At 44.7% G+C, this 21,613-nt stretch overlaps 1 protein-coding gene across 1 annotated transcript in view; it reads right to left on the bottom strand.

Annotated features, from left to right (window-relative positions):
• LOC113405350 (tripartite motif-containing protein 14-like) overlaps nt 1-21,613 on the bottom strand; it is a 43,238-nt gene that overhangs the window by 3,882 nt on the left and 17,743 nt on the right. Inside the window, exons 2-6 of the mRNA XM_026646484.2 lie at nt 21,305-21,535; nt 12,995-13,090; nt 9,466-9,699; nt 7,048-7,210; nt 3,826-3,918 (exon numbers count right to left, since the gene is read on the bottom strand). Of these exons, the coding sequence (XP_026502269.1) occupies nt 3,826-3,918; nt 7,048-7,210; nt 9,466-9,699; nt 12,995-13,090; nt 21,305-21,535 (817 nt within the window). The remainder of the gene's footprint in view (nt 1-3,825; nt 3,919-7,047; nt 7,211-9,465; nt 9,700-12,994; nt 13,091-21,304; nt 21,536-21,613) is intronic.

The raw sequence follows: 21,613 nt of genomic DNA, 5'->3' as shown, positions 1-21,613 counted from the left end.
TGGGGGGAGAGGGAGGTGAAAGGGCTTGAGGGTATCCCACAGGAAGGAATTCCCAAGTGCGCCTTCCTGGGTTCTCAAAGGGGTTCTGCACTTGGGTGGTGGCAGCATCTACTCATCCAAGGTCAGAGAAAAGCTGTAACCTTGGGAGTTTAATACAAGCTTGGAGTGGCCAGTATTAATTTTTAGAATCCTTGCAGGCCCCCACCTTCTGCACTCAAAAGTGCCAGAGTGGGGAATCAGCCTTGACAGGGGCAATGCCTAACTTGTTTGTATCAGTGTATAAAAGAGGGGTCACGAGGGGGTGTCTTTGTCCAGCCGAGGGGGAGCGGAGAGTCCTGCCGCTCACTGAGCCGAGTCCATTGTCACAGGCATACATGTCTTAATATCCCCATAGAGTCTACCGGGTGCTACTACGGTGCTTCAGTGACGATAAACCTGGCTGGGCACCTTTGCTACTGAACGGAGTCGGTGGTTTTCTTGGGCAGTTCGATCGAGGTCTGCTACATCCGCGATCTGTGCAGCGCTGGTGCAGCACACAGAGAGCACACACACAGAGCCAACTGACAGCAACCTGAACCTGGGTCTCCCAAAACACAGGTGCCCTAACAACCTGGCTATTCTGGCGTCTACTCCCCTACCCCCCATGCCATCCTGGACCTGAGAGACATTCGCACAAAAAGTTTTGGTTTCAAAGAATCAGCATTTTCCCACAAAAATCTTTCACCAAAAAATTCCCAACCAGCTCCAATCTTGAACACACTCTACAATAAAAAGGAAAAGGGTTTTGCCCTGGGCTAACTATCAGCATCAGTGCAGAGGAAGCTACTGCTGAATACTGTGCGTGGAAGCAAACCTACCAGCTCTGTGCCCCTGTTCTTCCTTCAGACACTGGTTAGAGCTGTGGTTCTCAAACTTCTGTACTGGTGACCCCTTTCACATAGCAAGCCTCTGAGTGCGACCCCCCTTATAAACTAAAAACACTTTTTTATATATTTAACACCATTATAAATGTTGGAGGCAAAGCAGGGTTTGGGGTGGAGGCTGACAGCTCGCAACCCCCTGAGGGGTCCGGACCCCCAGTTTGAGAACCCCTGGGTTAGAGAGAGAGAACAGTATCTGCCTGCAGTGGATGTTAATTGATGCAGAATGTTTCTCTAAACAGAAAAAGCAGCTGACCTGTAACTATTATTGTTGTGTTACTGATATTTACATGGCAGTGATTTGTAAACCTGTTAAAACTTCCTAAATAAATAAATAGTTATAAAAAATACATCTACTGCAATTCCTCTTGGCAGTCTCTACTGCCATCCACTGATGAGACACTGACGACAAAAAGAGACTGAATTAGCTTCATTAAGTTGCACAGACCTACCAACCAAGGCCCAAATGTGGGATGCAATTTGTGACAGAGACACCAGATGAGGGAGACAAAAAAATTACTCCTGCAGGAAATGTAACAAGCGGGGGGATCCTTCGCTTGGTGTAAATAACTCTCTAGAATCTCTGGCTCAATGAGTCTGCATTGCTGGGGTCAGTCATTTTTAGCAATAAAAAACAAAGGGATGCCAAATTTGTATAGAAGGCAGGTAACTCTGGGACTAAAAGGGATGATGGCCCTCAAAAGGAGAAGCAGTTGAGAAGTCTGGATCCAGTTACTCTTTTTCTAGTTACAGCTTGTAAAGTTGTAAAAATAATTGAAGGAATATACTGTCAGGTCAAATATGGCTCAAAATTTGAGATAAAAAAGAATGTAAAACCTAAGTTAAATATTTTCATGGGAGAAAATGGAGTGTGTGTGTGCGCACGTACACACCAACATTCCACTGCAGGTAAGCTCAAAATTCCAGCAAAGTGCTCAAATTGATCTGAACAAACAAAATGAGCTTGGCTGTTTTCATTCTCCAAAGGGAGAAATGCTGTTTGTTTATTTGTGCGTTACGGGTGAAAGGTAAAGTGTATTATTACTAAAACTGGAAGAATTTTAATAATCCACAGTGTTATTTGTAACTAGGACTTTACAAATCCACCAGCCTGTGGAGCACTGAACACCTCCCCTAGCAACCCAGCATTGTCAACTTTGTGTAACCAAGAAATTGTATTTCTAGCCCGTATGATTGCAAAGGTAACTTCCCAAATGCAAAGTGAATGTAAACCAATGCAGTGCTGTCTTCCTGACTCTGCAAACACATCTCCTGAAATAGAAAGATGCAAAATGCCAATCACCCAAATCATGGGTCCAAGTCACAGCTTGACAACACCTCGCTCTGCTTAACCTTAATATCAAATGCTCAGAGTGACACCTCCCAGCAGATTCAGTGCCTAAGCAAGATCAGTGTCTAGATCAGGGGTCGGCAACCTTTCAGAAGTGGTGTGCCGAGTCTTTATTTATTCACTCTAATTTAAGGTTTCGTGTGCCAGTACTACATTTTAACGTTTTTAGGTCTCTTTCTATAAGTCTATAATATATAACTAAACTATTGTTGTATGTAAAGTAAATAAGGTTTTTAAAATGTTTAAGAAGCTTCATTTAACATTAAATTAAAACGCAGAGCCCCCCGGACCGGTGGCCAGGACCCAGGCAGTGTGAGTGCCACTGAAAATCAGCTCACCTGCCGCCTTTGGCACGCATGCCATAGGTTGCCTACCCCTGGTCTAGATGAAAAGCAGGTAGTAGTATCTGACCCCGGGCAAGACAGAAGTGGTGCAAGTGGAAAGAGAACTAACCAAGGGCATATCATTCTCCATAGAGAGGCTTTGCCACTGCTGCTGGATTCCCAAGCAGTAACAGCTGCTGGAAACCCATTCTTCCATTTCTGTCTGGCCAGAGGCCATGCACGTTAGCCAGAGAGATCCACAATGTCATGATTTACATGCTAATTTAGTGCAGTGCAACAGGGTTGGGATGAAGGCATCAGTCCCAAGACTGCTCCACTGACTCAGAATATGGCAGCCCATCCAGTAGCTAAGCAACACAGGACAGCATGAGCACATCACACTCCCACTCCCGACACTGCACTGACCCTCCAGTGTGGATCCAAGGTTCTGTTTCTGAGATTCATGGTCCAAAATGGGTTGGGTCCAGGCTACTCTGACCTTCTGCCATCAAGGACAATGGAGTTTTTAACAACCAGGGTGAAACTTAGACGAGCAGGAGACAGCTGTTTCTCAGTGACTGGCTCATGGCCTTGAAATTGGAGTGGCCACAAAACCCACCATCTTCCGGATAAAATGCAAAACTCAGAACGTTACCACAACACACCCTACTGATAATAATAAATTAAAGAAAACAATTTACTTCATAGCCTTCCTCTGTATTCTGGGAGAGAGAGAGAGACACCAAAAAACCAACACCAAATAGGCGACATGGGGGACCCATGTAATTCTGAAAGGTCTTGTCTACCTGGGGAGTTATTCCTGAGAAACTCCATGTGGGGCTGCTCTGCTGAATTTAATTAATTCACACCCTACCTTATTCCAGATTAACTTTCAGATGTAGACAAGCCCTAAGAAAGGCAACTATCATGAGGGGGCGCAGAATATGAATATCTAAAGAAGCTACATTAGATACACTAGCCAGTTCATAGGCTTGCAGGTGTAAATATAAATGCTGGGTCAAGATTTTCAAAAGTGACAGCAATTTTTGTTTCCTGACATGAGACACCATAGAGGGGTCTGATTTTCAGAAAGTACTGAGCATCCCCCTTTGAAGGTGTCTCAAGATAGGTCCCCAAAACCTGAGGCATCCAAACTCAAGGCACTTCTGAAAATCTTGACCTTCGTTATTAATTCTGGGAACACAGGAAAGTTTGGTTTAATGTTACTTACGTTTTAAAAATAACGATCGATCAACTGTAGATGTTGTTTTCAGCAACGCGCCAGGTTCCTTCTTTGAAGTGGCATTGAGGCTGCTGAAAATGTCTAAGGCACAAATGAAAAGAAGCTGTTTAGAAAACGTTCTTCTTGGGAAGACATATCTGCTGCTTATAAGGGGAGTTTGCAGGGAAAAGTGCTTTAAATTCTAACAGCAATCTGGGCAAAGCAAAATTTCACATTCCCTTTTTCCAAGTTGATTGGCTGACAATTACTATAAATTATCTTTACTAGTGGAAGGGGAGTTTATTTTGTACAAAATTCTACTTCCCACCCTAAGTCCATTTGCTAGCATGGATATGCATAACACACAACAGAGCCACTCAGAGAGTCTGGGATGCAACACACTCCACTAATCATGCTACAGGACTGAATCTCTGGTTTCTAAGCATCCAGGGAAAAAAACACAGCAGAGAGCGTATTCTCCCTATACAGATGATTGTGAAATGGAACATAGCCAGACAGCTGATGATTCATGCAAAGGTGCTGTGATCCCAAAGGCGGTTACAGGGTACTATCACTCATTCCCTTCATTACATCACCAATAAACTTCCAGGATTCCCCACTGCTCCTGAAGCCATCCTGTTGTATCATGCCATACTTGACTCAATGTTGTCTAGTGCATCTTTCACAACGGGGTCAACTCAGGGATAACTGGGCGGCCTGTGATATACCAGAGGTCAGACTAGATATCTAATGGTGCCTTCTGGCCTCGTAACCTATGACTCTATAAACAGTTGGGGTTTCCATATGGCTGGGGTGAGGAGGTTGTTTTTCTTCATGGCCCTATATTCTAACAGGGGTGCCCTGTCCTTAAAAATGCATATCAGCCACATGTAACAAAATAAGCTAGCTCAAAAAGTGTTATAGTTCAGAATGCATTCAACACTCTGGGGAGAATATCTGTTATTATAGCACTGCTATTTAACGGTATTACAGAGTATAACCTTGTCTTACACACTGAGCTAGCCACAGTGTGATTAGGAGTGAGATAGTGCAGCTATGGGAGCTGGGCCTCCTAGGTTCAAATTAGGCAGCTCTTCTTAGGAGACTTTAAACTAGGTAGGTTATTATTTAGATCTGAAGCTCTTTGGGGCAGGGACTGTCTTTTTGATCTGTGTTTGTACAGCACCTAGCACAGTGGGTCCTGGTCCATGACGGGCTCACCAGCTTTACTGCAATACACGTAATAAATAACGCCATGAATAATAATAATAATAAAGGGGGAGACTGGGAGCTCTTTCAGTTAACTCAGTAATGGGGCACTTCTAACAGAGTATGGCAGAAGATAGAGTTGATCGAAAACAAAAGCAGAAGACAACGCTCAGTGTATGGGCATAGCCATCCATTTGGAACATGGAAAACAGGCATGAGAAATGTTGCTAAGCTATGGCCATTGGAGCTGCGTAGGAGGAGTCTCCCAGCAGACATGTCAATACCGACAGGTAGACATTATGTAGAAAAAAACAAAGGGAAGAAGGGGCGTGTATTTATCACTAGAATAGCTAAAGTACTTATAAGGCCAGAAAGCTCTAAACTGCTGTCACAGAGAATCGTGGTGATAAAAACAAAGGAGAGATGCGCATGAGCAACTGCTCTAGGCTAGTAAGGCTATAGGAGAGACATTTCTCAAGTTACTCTTGCCTGCCCTAACACAGCTGCATATGCATTTAAGGCATTCCTAAATAATATAGGAGACAACATGCAGATGAAATTGAGTGTATATGTGATGGCTGGCACATGTGATGGCTGTAGCGCTAAAGAGCCAAGGCGCCGTAGCTGGGGGCTGTAACAACTCATATTCTCTATGGATTGGCACAGAGGGAGACCTGCATACACATTCACCAATAGGTTACAGTGAGATGCAAAGGAATTCTGGGAATAATCTGAACTAATGGAACATCTTACTGGGTTCTACATTACTAGTCACAACTCCGGAGAAACATGTTGGGGATTGGTCCTGCGTTGGAGTTGGTCCTGCTTTGAGCAGGGGGTTGGACTAGATGACCTCCTGAAGTCCCTTCCAACCCTGACATTCTATGATCCTATGAACCGCCGAAGGGACTGATTCAGGAGGAAAGATTAGAAAAGCTACATATGGCTAGCTTGGAGGAGGAGATGTCTGCCCTACCATCAGAAGTGTGACTGCAGCATGAGTAAACACTCCGGAGCCGGCTTGGATCTAACGAGCTTGCCCAACAATTGCAGTGAAGCTGCAGCAGCATGGCTGTACAAGCTCACCCGGGACCCTGGGTATGTAGTCAAGTAGCTAGCCCATGCTGCCACATCTTCAGGGCTATTGTTAGTCGAGCTGGCTAGATGAAAGCTAGCTTGGTTCTGTCTACACATGCTGCAGTCACACCTCTGACTGCAGGGTAGACAGACCCTATGAGGCAATTAAAGGGAGGACACAAGACTACAAATACGTGAAGGATGCCAACCCCAAAGACAGACAGGAAATAGTTAGGGCCCTACAAGAGCAATGAGACAAAATGTAACAGGGAAATTTAGGTTGACTATCAAGGAAAACTCCCTGATGGCGAGATTGTGGAACAGTCTCCCCAAGGTGACAGTGTAAGTTCCATTGCTACTGAAGGACCAGTGGTTTTCACAGGCCTTTCCCAGCAGTAAGTTCCGTGAGTTGGCTCTCTCGTTCCGAAGGGCTGTCACTCAGCACCCTTTTCTCTCTCTGAAGGCACTGGGACTCCCTATTTTCAGTAGTTTGTAGCTAGACAGAGGCCAAAGCTAGAACCATTTATCCTGGTGGCTTTTGGGAAATGGAACCTGCATCTAACCCACCTTGGTTTACGTTTGGCCAAAAAGAGCAACAGAAAAGTCAAGACCAATGAGGTTTTGCAGAACTGCCAGCAACAGGCAGACACATATTGCATGTGTCATGTAAAATGAGCAACAGTAATGCATGTTCAATGTACTGACTATATGGCAGTGGTGTAGTGGTAAAAGGCAAAGTGGGTAAAGCTAACCTAAACTAAACTCCTTACTCGCCAAATGAGAAACGGGTAAAAGTTTACCTGCATTTACCCTTGGCTACACTACTGCTATATGGTGCCTGTCTGCCTGCGAGCACTACTGAGTGCCAATAGTGAACAAAGAATAAGCAGACAGCATGAGGCTGCAAAATCGAAAGGGTTAAAAACACGGCACGGTCAATGGTACCTTCTTTCAGACGAGCTTCTAAAGATTTCTGCAGAACGGACTGAATAGCTCCTGCGAAGCCCCTGTAATGGTTCATAACATGCTCAAACGACATAGGCACTGGGTGCCACTGTTCCGCCGGAGCCCTCTGCTCCTGTATTTCTTTTTCTGATGCTGAGTAGTCCTGCAGACACAGAATCAAATCCTAGAGTCAGGCAATACCTTTTGGCCATTTCTTCCCTCTCCAAACCCCCACCCGGGCTCAAAAGCGGAGGTGGAGCCACAAATCTGCACTCTCTTTCTCCAGCAAGCAGGGATATATCAAAAACAATCAGTAAAACCTACTGTCCATAATAACTAAGCCCTTTAATTCTCCTCATGTTTGGGCTGCTTAATGCAATGGCAATAGCCCACGTGTTGGTGCAGCCAGCCTGCCTCCCAGTGTAAGGAGTGAGCTGGGTACTACTGCAGTCTTGGGGGAAATGTTGAATTACGAAGGGAATTTGGCCTGCCTATAGCCTTGTTAGGGTTCAGTGCAGAAAATACAAGGGCAGGCTCTGAATTTCCTACCCCTGCAGCGTGCATAGGCCAGACTGCCAAGAGCTCAGCTCCTATTCAGGTGCCTAAAGTGAAGTGGCCAGAGTTTCAATAGCGCTCCACGCCCAGCAGCTCCCACTGGTCTCATTTGGGGTGGGTGGAGGTGGACTCTCTGCTATTCTCAATGGAAGTTGTTGGGTACTGAGCACTTCTGAAAATCTGCCCCACAGCTCTTACTGCAGAGTGGTACAGTAAATCCCTGCCATAAAAAATAGGTCATGAGGCTTTGGGAGGAGCAAACACAGGCCTTCCCAAGCAACTGACATCGAAGGATCAAGTGTCCTCCTGCATTTGTGTCATAATTTTGCAGGTCTTTATGCCGTTGTATGAAGAGGATCACGGAGAGAGCTACGGGTAGCATCTACCAGTAGGTGATAGTGTAGGCCCCGCCTTCCAGAAAATGATGCTTGTCATCTGTGAGACCCTAGGAACTTCTGTGGTGTAAGTGAAGAGAACAATTGACACACTCAGCTCTCAGAGGTTTCTTAACAGGTATCCCTTTCCTCACATGTTCAGCTGGGCATGCTCTGCACAGGAGGGGGCTGGAGGTGCTGACCTTGTAAAAAGGTACAGGGATATAGAACAAATGGATATAATTTAGCCCCTCTCTTTTACTTAATGGTAAAGATCCAGGTGATCTAAACCAGCGTTTCTCAAATGCTGCCCCAGGAGCTTTTCTTCTGGCCACAGCCTCCTAGGTGGTGATTGCAGGGGGTGGAAGGTGGGGATGAAAGCAGTGGGGCTCTGGCTTCCAGCTTCAGCCCTTGGGTGGCAGGTGACAGCCCTCCAGTCGTAGGGCTTCGGGCTCCAGCCATAGGCTCAATCCCCCGGCCCCACCATTCTGCCCATCACTCCTGGCCCCCGCTGCCTCCTCCGGCCCTGGGCTTTGGCTGCGCCCCCAGCCGTGGGACCCCAGGATCCAGCCATTGGGCTTCGGGCTCTGACCCCAGGCTCAAACCCCGCCCCCCATTACTGCTGGCCCCTGTTGTGTCCTCCAGCCCTAGGCTTTGGGTGTTGGTCCTGGGCTCACCACCCTCCCCATTGCCACTGGCCCCCCGCTGCCTCCCTACCCACCTCCCCATCCAGGGCTTAATTTGTCCCCCAGCTTGCCAGGGCTGAGTAAGTCTGCTGTGAAAGGTGATATTTATATGTTTCAGAGTAGCAGCCGTGTTTATTAGAGCATAGCAGCTTATGCTCTAATAAATTTGTTAGTCTCTAAGGTGCCACAAGTACTCCTGTTCTTTTTGCGTGATATTTATATGTTCGTTAATATCGCTTTTCACTGCCTCCCAGCTAGCTAGCAAGTCTAAAAAAAAAACCAACCAAAAATGCAAAAGAAACAACAACTACCACCACAAAAGACAAGAACATGCAAAGCACCTTATCTGTGTTTCTATTCAGTTTATGTCCAGCAAAGAATAGAGACAACTGTACATTGTTTTTATTATTGAGTTTGCAAAAAACCCCTACATAAATAAATTACAATGATTTGGACACCTATATGTGCAAATGTATTTGTTTTTCCTAAAGTTAATTAAGTATTTTAGGAAAAATTGTCAGAGTGGCCACCAGCAGGAGTTGGTGACCGAACTCTGAGGCCACCAAAAATTTTGTCGTGAGAACCCCTGCATTCTAAACCCAGTTTAAAGGTGGAATCGGGACTGTGTGGGTTACTAACGGGAAGGGCAGGAGCTAGACTATTCACCAAAACAGAGAGGCAGTAATAAGGGGGAAAGAGAGGATAAGGCACTGTGTACATATGTATCTACAGAAGCAAATACAATAAGCCTCCGAAGTGGTTCACCATTAAATATCAGAGGCAGAAAGAGAGTACAATGCTACCTGTAATAACTGAATGGGATCACTTCGCAGCTGGATCTGCCTGACTCGGTCTGAGAAGCTCTCTATGATTTGAATTCGTTCTTGACATGACTCCGTCTGCTGATCATACATCATGAGGGCCCGTTGAGTCTTTTCATTTATGAATTTTTTTGTCAACCTTTCCTCTTCATCAAGTAGTAACCGGAGTTCGGCGAACTTCCCTGCCAGAGACGCTTTACTAGCCGAGGCGTGTGCCTACAGATAAAAACAGAATGGCAGACACATTCAGAGTATAAGCGTCTCCGATGTTTCTCTGTCAGACTTTAAAAGTTACATTCCCACAAAGCTTTACTGATCTGTAGCTTTCCTTTACAAAAATGGAATAGCCACAGTCCAGACAACCACACTTGCTTGGGGTTTTCCTGCTACTGTCCTGGGTGAAAAGGCTCAGGGACAGATTCTGATACCCTTACTCTCATTGACAGCATCTTAACTTCAGTGGGACTACTCACACAGTAAGATACTACTCACACAGTAAGAAAGGGCATCAGAATCTAGCCCTTAGCTAGCAGTGTCTGGAGTGACATCAGGCAGACTCCAGAAGTCTGGCAGACGTGGGATCTGGATTTCTGTGTATGCTTGAAAGGGAATATTTTATGTCCCATCATCAAACAAGTTAGGTAAGTAGAATAGTTGGAATGAGGGCATCTTAATGTGAGGGACAGCCGGCGTCAATGTCCAAACCAATAGGGAAAGGTCTCCGGATCGCACGGATAGCCATTTGCTGGGTACACTATGGAGATGCTTTCAGAGCAGAAGCTCCTGGGACCATTTCTACCTGTATGTGCTGTACAGGGCTGAGTACGCTGACAGTTCTCCACACAGAATTAGTAATAGTTTCCTGTTTTTATTGGACTCAGATCCTCACATGATGTAAATCAGTGTAGCTCCATTAACTTCAACAGAGCTACATCAATTTACACCAGCTGAGGTGGTTTATCATTTGCTATGTGTAATTATTTCAGTACAGCTCTCCCAGATATGTATGTTCCACTCCCACTAACAGGTGGCTGATTGCAGAATTGAAACTAGGGGCAGGATTTCAGTTTCAGGCGAGCCCCCGCATCTGCTAGCACCAGGCGCAGGTGCCTACAGGAAATACACTGTTCTGCTGCGGAGCTGAAGCTGTGATGTCACTCTGAGGTGGGCAGCGGTTGGCTAATTCTCCCTAACAACAGACAATATGGGTCTATGGCTTAGTCTGCACTATGCCCAGTTTGCCAGCACAGCTATGTTCACTAGAAGTGTGAAAAAAATTACACACACTCCAAGCCAATATAGCTATGCCAGCAAACACTCTGGGGTATGCAACTATCCCGACAGAAGAGTGCTTTTCTCAGCTTAGCTAATGTTGTCCTGGGAGGTGGCGTAGCTATACCATCAGAAGAACTCCTTCTGTTGGCTACGCTGCGTCTACGCTAGGGGGCTCTGCCAGCATTGCTATACTGGCAACGACTCTGTAGTGTAGACAAGCCCTCTGTATCAGTTTGACTGTGATTGCTATTTGACACTGAACATAAGAATGGTCCTACTGGGTTAGACCTAGGGTCCATCTAGCCCAGTATCCTGTCTTCCAACAGTGGCCAGTACCAGGTGCCCCAGAGGGAACGAACAGAACAGGTAATCATCAAATGATCCATCCCCCGTCGCCCACTCCCAGCCTCTGGCAAACAGAGGCTAAGGACACCATCCCTGCCCATCCTGGCTGATAGCCATTGATGGACCTATCCTCCATGAATTTATCTATTTCTTTTTTGAACCCTGTTATGGTCTTGGCCTTCACAACATCCTCTGGCAAGGAGTTCCACAGGTTGACTGTGCGTTGTGTGAAGAAAGACATTGGGCTTGTCTGCATGGGAAACGTTTACCAGTTATACCAGTACAGTTAAACAGGTATAACTCCCCATGTGGGCACTCTTATTCTAAAAGACTGGCTTTTTTCAGTTCAGCTTAAACCCCTCTGCGACACTCTGTACCCCAAAGCAACGCCCTGGCGCCCCCATATTTACCATGGTGATAGGATTATGATATGATTTGTACAAAGTATGCCTTGTGAGGTATCATTCTAAAAGTCTTGATCTGTTGAACATTAATATCCTGTTGGATTGTATGTGCTGTCATCGTATCTGCAGTTATAAATATTGACTATGTACCACTATTTCAAATGTGTTTGCTCCAGGGGTGACACCCCGCAGGTAGGTTACATCCAGTCTAACCAGCACATTGTAAGTGGACTATTCAAGGTCATGGCCCATTAAGAAACCCACCTGGTGGGCCTTCCTGTGAACACTTCATCCAGTATATGGATAATGGCTGCTATGACTCATCGAAGCATGCAAGGGCATGTGACTAGATCATGTGATACTGGACTCCATCTTGTGCCTGCACTTTCCCACAAACTGGGCTGGGGGCTTTGTTTGGGACAACGATGTTCCCTCCACATGGCAGAAGCTATAAAAGAGGGGAAGGGACATCATCACGTGGCCTCTCTCCCCCCACAACTCAACACTTGGAAACACGACTAGCGGACAAAGACTTTGACTGGGAAGGGGGTCCCAGGCAGGAAAGGTGGATTCCAGCCTATGTATGAAAGATCTGCCAACTGTTTGTACTGTCAGGGTGAGACACGGCTTGATTCAAATCGTGACTAATTAATAGAACTCAGACTGCGATTTCATTTTATTTCGTAGGTAATCTACTTTGATCTGTACACTTACTACTTATAATCACTTAAAATCTCTCTTCCCATAGTTAATACATTTGTTTTACATTTTACCTAAAAACAGTGTGGTCTGACTGAACTGTATGAAAAATCAAAGCTCAGTTAACAAAAAGCTTGTGCTGTGTTCCTTCCATATTGAGGGAGGGGCAGATGGGTTAATAAACTTACCCTGATCAGGTTTTTGACCAGGGCAAGACGGTACAGTTCTAGGGTCCTAGGCTGGGGGGAACTGGCTGAAGCCTCTCTATTGTTGGTTCATGAATGACTGGCATGAGTTCATGAGTGACTCGGGTCTGTCCCTGCCCATGAATGTTTGTGTGAGTGCAAGACCTGGAGGGGTCTGCAGCTTGTCACAGCGTCACAGTGTGGACGGGAACCCAGGCTGGCGAGACAAAGGGCTCAGCGGTACCCCAGTTCCAGGTTGCACCCCGGGAACACCCATCACACGCTCCCAAAGTGACATAAACTAAACTGCTAATAGGCCCTCTTCTATGGTTGTCCACATAGGTGGTTATACCGACATAACTACAGCAGTTTATAGTCACACCTTACCTTATACCCATATAATCTTCCCACACAGAGAAGCCCTTTGCCAGTTAACAAAATACTGGGAACAGAAAAGTTAATCATAACATTTACAACAGAAACTTCACAGCAAGTTTACTTTCGCTCTAGAAAACCATGCTTGTGATTGAGCTGTCTAGGCTGCAGCTTGGGTGGCATCTGAAAGTTGCTACTCCCTGATTAATAAGCAAGTTTCCACTTTACCTTAAGGTCATTAACAGCTTGTTCTATATGTCTTATATTGCCAACTTCCTGTTTCTTTTTCAAGTCTAGCTCCTTCAAGAACGTTGTCATGAATTCCTGTTCATGTAAAACAGAATACATACTTGGTCATAAACAATGGTTACAAACATTGTAATTATCCATTTTACTTTCTACAGCTGAAGAATATAGTCAGAAACTGCCCAGATCACGTATTTATACAAGGTAAATATCGATACTTGTTAACTAGATCACGTATTTGAACATTTAAGCAGCCCATCTGTGCTAGCTCTTGCACAGTTCAAAGACATGTACAAGGTGATATCACTTCCGCAAGACATAGGAAAACTTACTGGGAAAGTCTGTTTTTTCACCCTGAAATCTCTATTGTTGCTCAGACAGAAATAATACCACCTGCATATGTGTTTAGCAGTTAAAGGATCCCAGCTGAGCATTTTCATTTGGAAAATCACCCAGGGATCTATTACCTTGCCTGGATTCAAAATCCAGTGAATATGTGTGACACTTTTCAGTGGCAATAGATGTTTTCTGCTCTAGGATGTAGCATAGAGGCTGTACTATAACCAAATTTTATGTAAAGATTAAGCAAATTTATTCTGGCAAATTTTCCTTTACATACCAGCCCTGTTCCTCAATAGGGTTGTTTATGACAGGCAGCTATGAGCATGCTGTAAATAAGATGGTCACCGCTATTTAGAAAGGATGTAGAGAAACTGGAAAGGAGCCAGAGGCAAGTGACCAAGATAATCAGAGGTATGGAATGCAGCTATATGAGCAAAGGCTGAAGGAACTGAGTATGTTTAGTTTGGAAAAGAGGAGATTAAGGGGGGACATGACAGCAGTCTTCAAAGGCTTGAAAGGCTGCCATATAAAAGATGGAGGAAAACTGTTCTCTCTTGCCACAGAGGAAGAGGCAGTGGGTTCAGACTACAGCACAGCAGATTTAGATTAAATCTCAGGAAAAACTTCCTAACTGTAAGAACAGTAGGACAATGGAACAAAGTGTCTAGGAAAGTCGTGGAAGCTCCTTCATGGAAGGTTTTCAAAAAGAGGGTGGAGCCATCTGTTTTGAATGGTTTAGACACATCAAATCCTGCATCTTGGCAGGAGGTTAACTAGATGACTCTTGCGGTCCCTTCTAACCCTATGATTCTAGGATTGCAAGACATAGCAATGGTGGAGTAACTTTAAAAAGGGTACATATTGATTTTTTTCCTAACATGGTTCAATATTTTAAAAGTGTGTCTTTGTTTATTGGCTGAACTACATTTACTAATTCAGGTCAGATTTTGATATCCTTACACTGGTTAGTACTTTACTCTGTGAGTAGCCCTGGTGATTTCAGTGAGGCTATTTGCAGTAAAATACTGCTCCCCATGAGTAAGGGTCTGAGATCCGGACCTCAGAGATTAAGGTGGAGATTTTCTAAAGCAGCCGGCTCCCATTGGAAGTCAATGGGCATCAGTGCCCAGATTGTTAAAGCTATTTAGGTGTTGCTGCGCTTGCTCAGCGTTGAACAGCTATCTGATTTAGGAACCTAGATCTCATTTTCAAAAGGGAGTTAGGCACCTAGAAGTCTAAATTCCATCCATGACGGGATTTAGATTCCTAAATCAATTAGGTGTTGCGATGCTGAGCACAGCAACACCTAAATACCTTTTATAATCTGGGCCTGGGTGCCTATCTGCCCTTTTGTGGCTTGGAAAATCTCCCCATCAGCCTGTTTCCAGCATTCATATAGACCCCATTCCACATGGATTCCTACGGTAGTCGTGAGTAACTGTTTGTATGATGAAGCCCTTAGTTATTTTTTTACATATTAACAGCTTAAATTGTGATTTTAAACATAAGAGCCATACCATGTCCCAAGTAACCCTTTCACATTGTTAGTTCACTCTAATAATACAGCATGATAAGGGATTCAGAAACCTTTAACAAGCACAGTTAATAGTAAACATCGTGCCATTGAAAACTCCCAAAACTGTGTCCTTGAGCATTGGGAACTTCAATGGACTCTGAAAGGGACATGTTGCAGTTTTGGAGACATAGCAGAGTTTTAACTTGTGATGTGAAAACACATACAGAAAGAAATGAGCTAGAGAGAGTGAAAAGAGGAACAGAATTAACCTAATATACATATAAAGTTACGGTTCACGGTGGGTGACAGTAACACAAATACGAACGTTTTGACATGCTTTGAATGAGAATTTCCTTTCTTTTTAGAGAATCAAAGTAAGGAACAGTTTTTCAATCCCTTGAATATTTTTCAGAGTTTGAAATTCTTTTCATCTCAAATAAGGATGAAAAGTCAAAATCTCAAAAATATTTGCGAGCACACAAAAAATTCCGGTTCAGGTAAATCAGAATGTTTCATTTAGAAAATTTCAAAACACGTTGACATTTTCTTTTTTAACCTAGTTAGCTTCATTATTTAAACAAAAAGTGGTTTCAAATCAGAAAAATGCAATTTTTCATTCAGAAAATGTCAAAATGTTTCAAAACTTAGTGTTTTTCAACATTTTTTCAAGTCGGGAGACTCATCAAACCCGAACCTGCTTCATGAACAGTTTTGGTTCCAACAAATTAGTATTTTTTGATAAAAAAAAAAAAAAAGTGATTAATTGAAAAAATTCCCAACCAGCTCGAATACAGAAGGGACCAGAACAGACTGTGCAAGCTGCTCCTTTCATTGCTCTGGACTTTTTGGCTGGTACCTTCAGGCAGGTCAGTTGTGAGAGGTTTGAAGCCTGAACACTGCCTCAGTTTGCACAAAAGGGTCAAAATGCAGGTTTTTAAAGCTCCCAAAAGTATGTATTATCTGATGGCTGAAGACACTGCTGGGTTCTAGCGAGTTTAACTGGGTCAGACTGTGACAAGCTGGTCCATGCTGATCTCCTCCAGATTAGCCTACTGCGGTGTTGTGCCAGTTGACCACCCAGGAAATTGATAATGCTTGTGCATACTTCCTCTGCCATGGTACACAACGAAGCTTGAGTCGAGATTGGCTGTTGTGCATAATCTTGTATGAATTGACAATATCAAGTAAAAATTGTGTTCCTCTCTAGAATGCATGTCTATAACCGCCGCTCTGTTTAAAACAAACCAAATCCAATTGCCGTTTTATTGGAGTGAAAGAAAAGAGCCACTTGGCTGTATCTGGTACAGGATGTCCCGCACTTCGTTGCTTCTGCAGGCTGAGCTCATTGCACACACAGTGATCCATTCATAGATGCCAACGCCAGAAGGGACCACTGGGATCATCTAGTCTGACCTCCTGTGTAACACAGGCCAGAACTGCCCCCAAATAATTCCTAGAGCAGATCTTTTAGAAACACATCCAGTCTTGATTTAAAAATGGCCAGTCATGGAGAATCTACCACGACCCTTGGTAAACTGTTCCAATGGTTAATTATTCTCACTGTTAAAAAAATCACACCTGATTTCCAGTCTGAATTTGTCTAGCTTCAGCTTCCAGCCGTAAGACTGTTATAACTTTCTCTGCTAGACTGAAGAGTCCAGTTTCAAATATTTGTGATATAAGTGCTCCCCACACAGAGCTCCCTCTGAAGTGGGTGCTTTTTAATGGCGGTGCTCAGTGCTCGGACAAAAGGAAAGAGGCACCATCAGATCTGCGTGTTCTATACACCTGCTGATTTCCTTGCATCCCTACATCCCCGCAAAACTAGGTTCCTAGGTGCTCTTCTCCCATCCCCCTCAAATGTCAATAGTTTCATTATTTCTTTCCTTTTGGTCTGGAAATTGGTCATTCAGGGTGTTGACATTTGAAACTGCATTGGAGGAAGGGCAGAGCTGAGACAGGGGCATGCCGTATTGTTATGCTGAAAGGTGTTAATCCTTTAGTTCTTTGATCTATAGACAATTACAGACCTGGATATAGTTGAGGGATATGCATTCCAGAGGCTTTGTGGGTTTCTTATTTCCTTGTTCTCATTTTCCCATTTTTATCAAAATCAATAGGCTTCTGCCCACTGGGGCATAGAATTTTCCCTGAAGTTTTGGAAGAGATCAGATGCAGTGTTCAAAAATTATTGTGTTATATGCAAACAGAGAAATGCTATGAAGTTGAGTGTAGACTTGCTTTGTTTGGCCAACATGGACACCACTGTCTCCTCTGACTAAGATTTTCAGAAGCTGGTTGCCTAAAGTTAAACTCCTGGGTCCATATTTAGGTATCTATGCGGCCTGGCTTGACACTACTGAAAGTCAAACAACTTACTTAGATAGCTAGGTATAGATATAGAAGCCTAAACTTTAAGTACTCTTGGCCTCTGTGAGCAGAGGAAAAGAAGTCCCATTAGACCTCTGATTGGGGCACAGAAGGAGTAATCTGCCTTCAGAGCCGGGTGGATAAAAATTAACGATTTTTTTTTAAATGTAAAAAATCTGATTTTTTTGATAAAATGCTTTTGGAGGAAAAAACCTATCTAAAGATAGTTTTAATTAAGGTACATTATAGCTCAAAGATATCTCATAATGGAATAGGGATTATAAATTCTAATTCTATAGTATGAGACAATATATTCATGTAATGTTTAAGAAAAGTTTTGTAAATGAGTTCCAATAGTTCATGGATTAGGGACCCAATCTTATGAGGATCCGGAGGCTTCTGTATAGATTATTTAGGTTTATCTTTCTATCTACCCAATGGGACTCAGTGCTCAGCCTAGAAGATACCATTAGAGATGCTGAGTTTTGCAGATCTCAAACTGTGGATTTGTGTCGCCAGAGATAACATGCTTCTTAACAGCAAAAATGTTTTTAAATAAATAAATACATAATATATAGAGGTGAGAAATAACAGACCTCAACCCTATTGTCCCTCTGCAAATTTGTGTACAGAGAGACAATCTCTTACCTCTCTCTAAAAGTGCAAAGTTTCAAAAAGTTGAATGAATAAAAGATTGGTGGGGATGGACTAGATCTGGACAAGGAGAAGAAGTCTGGAGATAAATGTGAGAAGGAAGGGACAGGCAGTAGAAACAGAAGTGAAACTGTTTGAGCAGCATATTCCAGAATGCACTTTTATGTAGAAATCCATGATTAGATCCAGTCTTCCTGACCAGTAATTCAGACCAGTCATCTTAACTTCTCTACCCGGAAAGATAATCGAGCAAATAATTAAGCTATCAATTTGCAAACATCTAGAAAATAATAAGGTGATAAGTGACAGTCAGCATGGATTTGTAAAAAAACAAATCATGTCAAACCAACCTGATAGCTTTCTTTGACAGGGTAACAAGCCTTGTGAATGGGGGGAAGTGGTAGACGTGGTATATCTGACTTTAGTAAAGCTTCTGATACTGTCTCGCAGGACCTTCTCATAAACAAACTAGGGAAATGCAACCTAAATGGAGCTACTATAAGGTGGGTGCATAACTGGTTGGAAAACCGTTCCCAGAGAGTAGTTATCAGTGGTTCACAGTCATGCTGGAAGGGCATAACAAGTGGGATCCCGCAGGGATCAGTTCTGGGTCCGGTTCTGTTCAATATCTTCAAAGATTTAGATAATGGCATAGAGAGTATACTTATAAAGTTTGTGGATGATACCAAGCTGGGAGGGGTTGCAAGTGCTTTGTAGGATAGGATTATAATTCAAAATGATCAGGACAAACTGGAGAAATGGTCTGAAGTAAACAGGATGAAATTCAATAAGGACAAATGCAAAGTACCACTTAGGAAAGAACAATCAAGTTGCACACATACAAAATGGGAAATGACTGTCTAGGAAGAAGTACCGCTGAAAGGGATCTGGGCGTCATAGTGGACCACAAGCTAAATATGAGTCAACAATGTAGCACTGTTGCAAAAAAAGCAAACATCATTCTGGGATGTATTAGCAGGAGTGTTGTAAGCAAGACACGAGAAGTAATTCTTTCCCTCTACTCCGCGCTGATTAGGCCTCAACTGGAATATTGTGTCCAGTTCTGGCGCCGCATTTCAGGAAGGATGTGGACAAATTGGAGAGAATCCAGAGAAGAGCGACAAAAATGATTAAAGGTCTAGAAAACATGACTTATGAGGGAAGATTGAAAAAACTGGGATTGTTTAGTCTGGAAAAGAGAAGACTGAGAGGGGACATGATAACAGTTCTCAAGTACGTAAAAGGCTGTTACAAGGAGGAGGGAGAAAAATTGTTTTTCTTAACCTCTGAGGACAGGACAAGAAGCAATGGGCTTATATTGCAGCGAGGGAAGTTTAGGTTGGACCTTGGGAAAAATTTCCTGTCAGGGTGTTTAAGCACTGGAATAAATTGCTTAGGGAGGTTGTGGAATCTCCATCATTGGTGATTTTTAAGAGCAGGTTGGACAAACACCTGTCAGGGATGGTCTAGATAATACTTAGTCCTGCCTTGAGTGCAGGGGACTGGACTAGATGACCTCTCGAGGTCCCGTCCAGTTCTATGATTCTATGATCCAGTGGAATTTCCGAGAGGAGGACCTGCAGAATTTCCTGCCATGTATGCCACTCCCCCCACTTCAAATGCAAGCGCGTGCGCACACATACACACTGCAGCACTGGTCATAAGTGAGTACTTAGAACTGCCTGGAGAACATTTCTGCAAAGCTCCGATTTGAATCCCAGCATACATCTGCTTGTGAGGTCTTCACTTTTTACAGAGGATGAACAAAATAACCTCACTGCTTCCGGAGCATTGCTAAAACACGGTCTCCAATACGAATGGCAGGAGCCCATCTCGCACAGCAACACAACATTTTGACCAGCAGTGTATTCAGTCTGCGCATTTGACTACATTGTCAGAAAAGACAGCTTCGATGGAAATTAGGGGGTTACAATGCCAGAGCCCAGGCTGGTGTGCCAATGTCCCAGCTTACCAACTACACTTAGGGCTTGTCAACATCACGCAGCTTTTAGCGGCAGATGCTAAAAGTCGGCATGTGCAAACACTCTTTGTTGTCAAAATACTTCCAGGTGGCATTCAGTTTGTCGGCAGGAGCACACTGCCACGGCAAAACTTGTGTCTTTTTTGGGGGCGGGGGGCCCTTTTTAAGCACCCGTGAAAGACAAAAGTTTTGTCTACAACTTGGAAGTGTAGACAAAGCCTAAGTATTGATGCCATGTCCTGGAGAGTGCCTCTTTCTCTTCTACTGAATCCACAGGCAAAAAATGAAATCTCTAGCAACAAGAAACCAGCAGATGTCAGCAGAGGCTAGATATTTAAAGAGCTCAAGCTCCCATTTCAGCATCAAGGTAAGCAGCTGGATTGATTCTCCACTGCCAAGTTCCTTGCAAGAGTCATCTACACCGGTGCAAAGTACATATCAAACTCTAGCATCTCAGAATAGTTAGTAGCATTTGACCCCACTTTGCACTCATTTTGCTTAGGTGTAAATGACTACACAAGGCACAAAGCTGTGGCGAAACAGGACCGTAGTATTTTAACTTGCGAGCACTGGGTTTATATTTTGAAACTCTTTGAATACGATAACTATTCTTTCCTCCCCCATTTTCACTTGCTCATATCTTTCTGAAACATTCTGCTTTGAATCTGAAACTTTCCAACCCAAGAGTAACTTTTCTGGAACGTGTAAGGAAAACTGTTTCAGTTACTGGGGGACGGAGCGCCTTTTCTGCTTAAAGGGTATCTGAGGCATGAAGGAGACACACTTAACATGCTCTTTACTGTCACAGAATCAGAACTATTAAACAACCTCCTTAAGAAAGGGGTTGATCCTGCTTCCCAAATGCAGCCTGCAGGCAGATCACCAAATGGAACCTTCTCCGGTCAATGGTCATTACACGGCAGGTTTCCAGGGTTGGGGGCTCCTGGGGGTGACGACCCTCGGTTTGCTCTCCCACCAGCGAGCCCTACAGCCTCACAACAGCCAAAACAACCTGGCTCCATGTCACAGAATCATAGATTATCAGGGATGGAAGGGACCACAGGAGGTCATCTAGTCCAACCCCCTGCTCAAAGCAGGACCAACCCCAACTAAATCATCCCAGCCAGGGCTTTATCAAGCCTGACCTTAAACACCTCTAAGGAAGGAGATTCCACCACCTCCCTAGGGAACCCATTCCAGGGCTTCACCCACAGTAACTCACTCAGAGTGGGGCAATGAAGCGGGATGGGCCCGTCTACACAGCTGGGTACCAGGCAGGGACTCTGCAGGTGAACCAGGGTCAGGCCCTACGCCCGGTCCATACAGGATCAAGCTCCAGGCAGGGGCCTGTGCCCAGGCCCTAGAGGGGCAGACGCCAGGCAGGAGCCCGGTCCATAGAGGGTCCGCGCCCGGTCCATACCCCCGTTACCTTGGTGCCCTGCGCGGCCGGCCCCACCAGGCTGACGCGGTGGCCGCGGTGGGCGCCCAGCACCGGGCACAGGGCGCACACGCAGAGCGCGCAGTCGGCGCAGAACAGCTCCAGGGGCCGCTCCCGGTGCTCGGGGCACCAGCGGCCCCGCTCCCGCAGCGCCCGCAGCTCGGCCGCCGCCTCCCCGGCCGGGCCCAGGCGGTGCCCGCGGAAGGCGGGCGCCCCGCCGGGCTCCCCGAGGTGCGGCCGCGCGTGGGCCCCGCAGTAGGAGGCCAGGCAGGTGAGGCAGCTCCACTCCGCCGCGCCGCC

The sequence above is a fragment of the Terrapene carolina genome, unplaced genomic scaffold (genome assembly GCF_002925995.2).
Source record: "Terrapene carolina triunguis isolate 2854851 unplaced genomic scaffold, T_m_triunguis-2.0 Scaffold35098, whole genome shotgun sequence".
NCBI lineage: Eukaryota > Metazoa > Chordata > Testudines > Emydidae > Terrapene > Terrapene triunguis.
The sequence above is the reverse complement of the archived record's forward strand: the minus strand, read 5'-3'. Positions and strand labels throughout refer to the sequence as shown.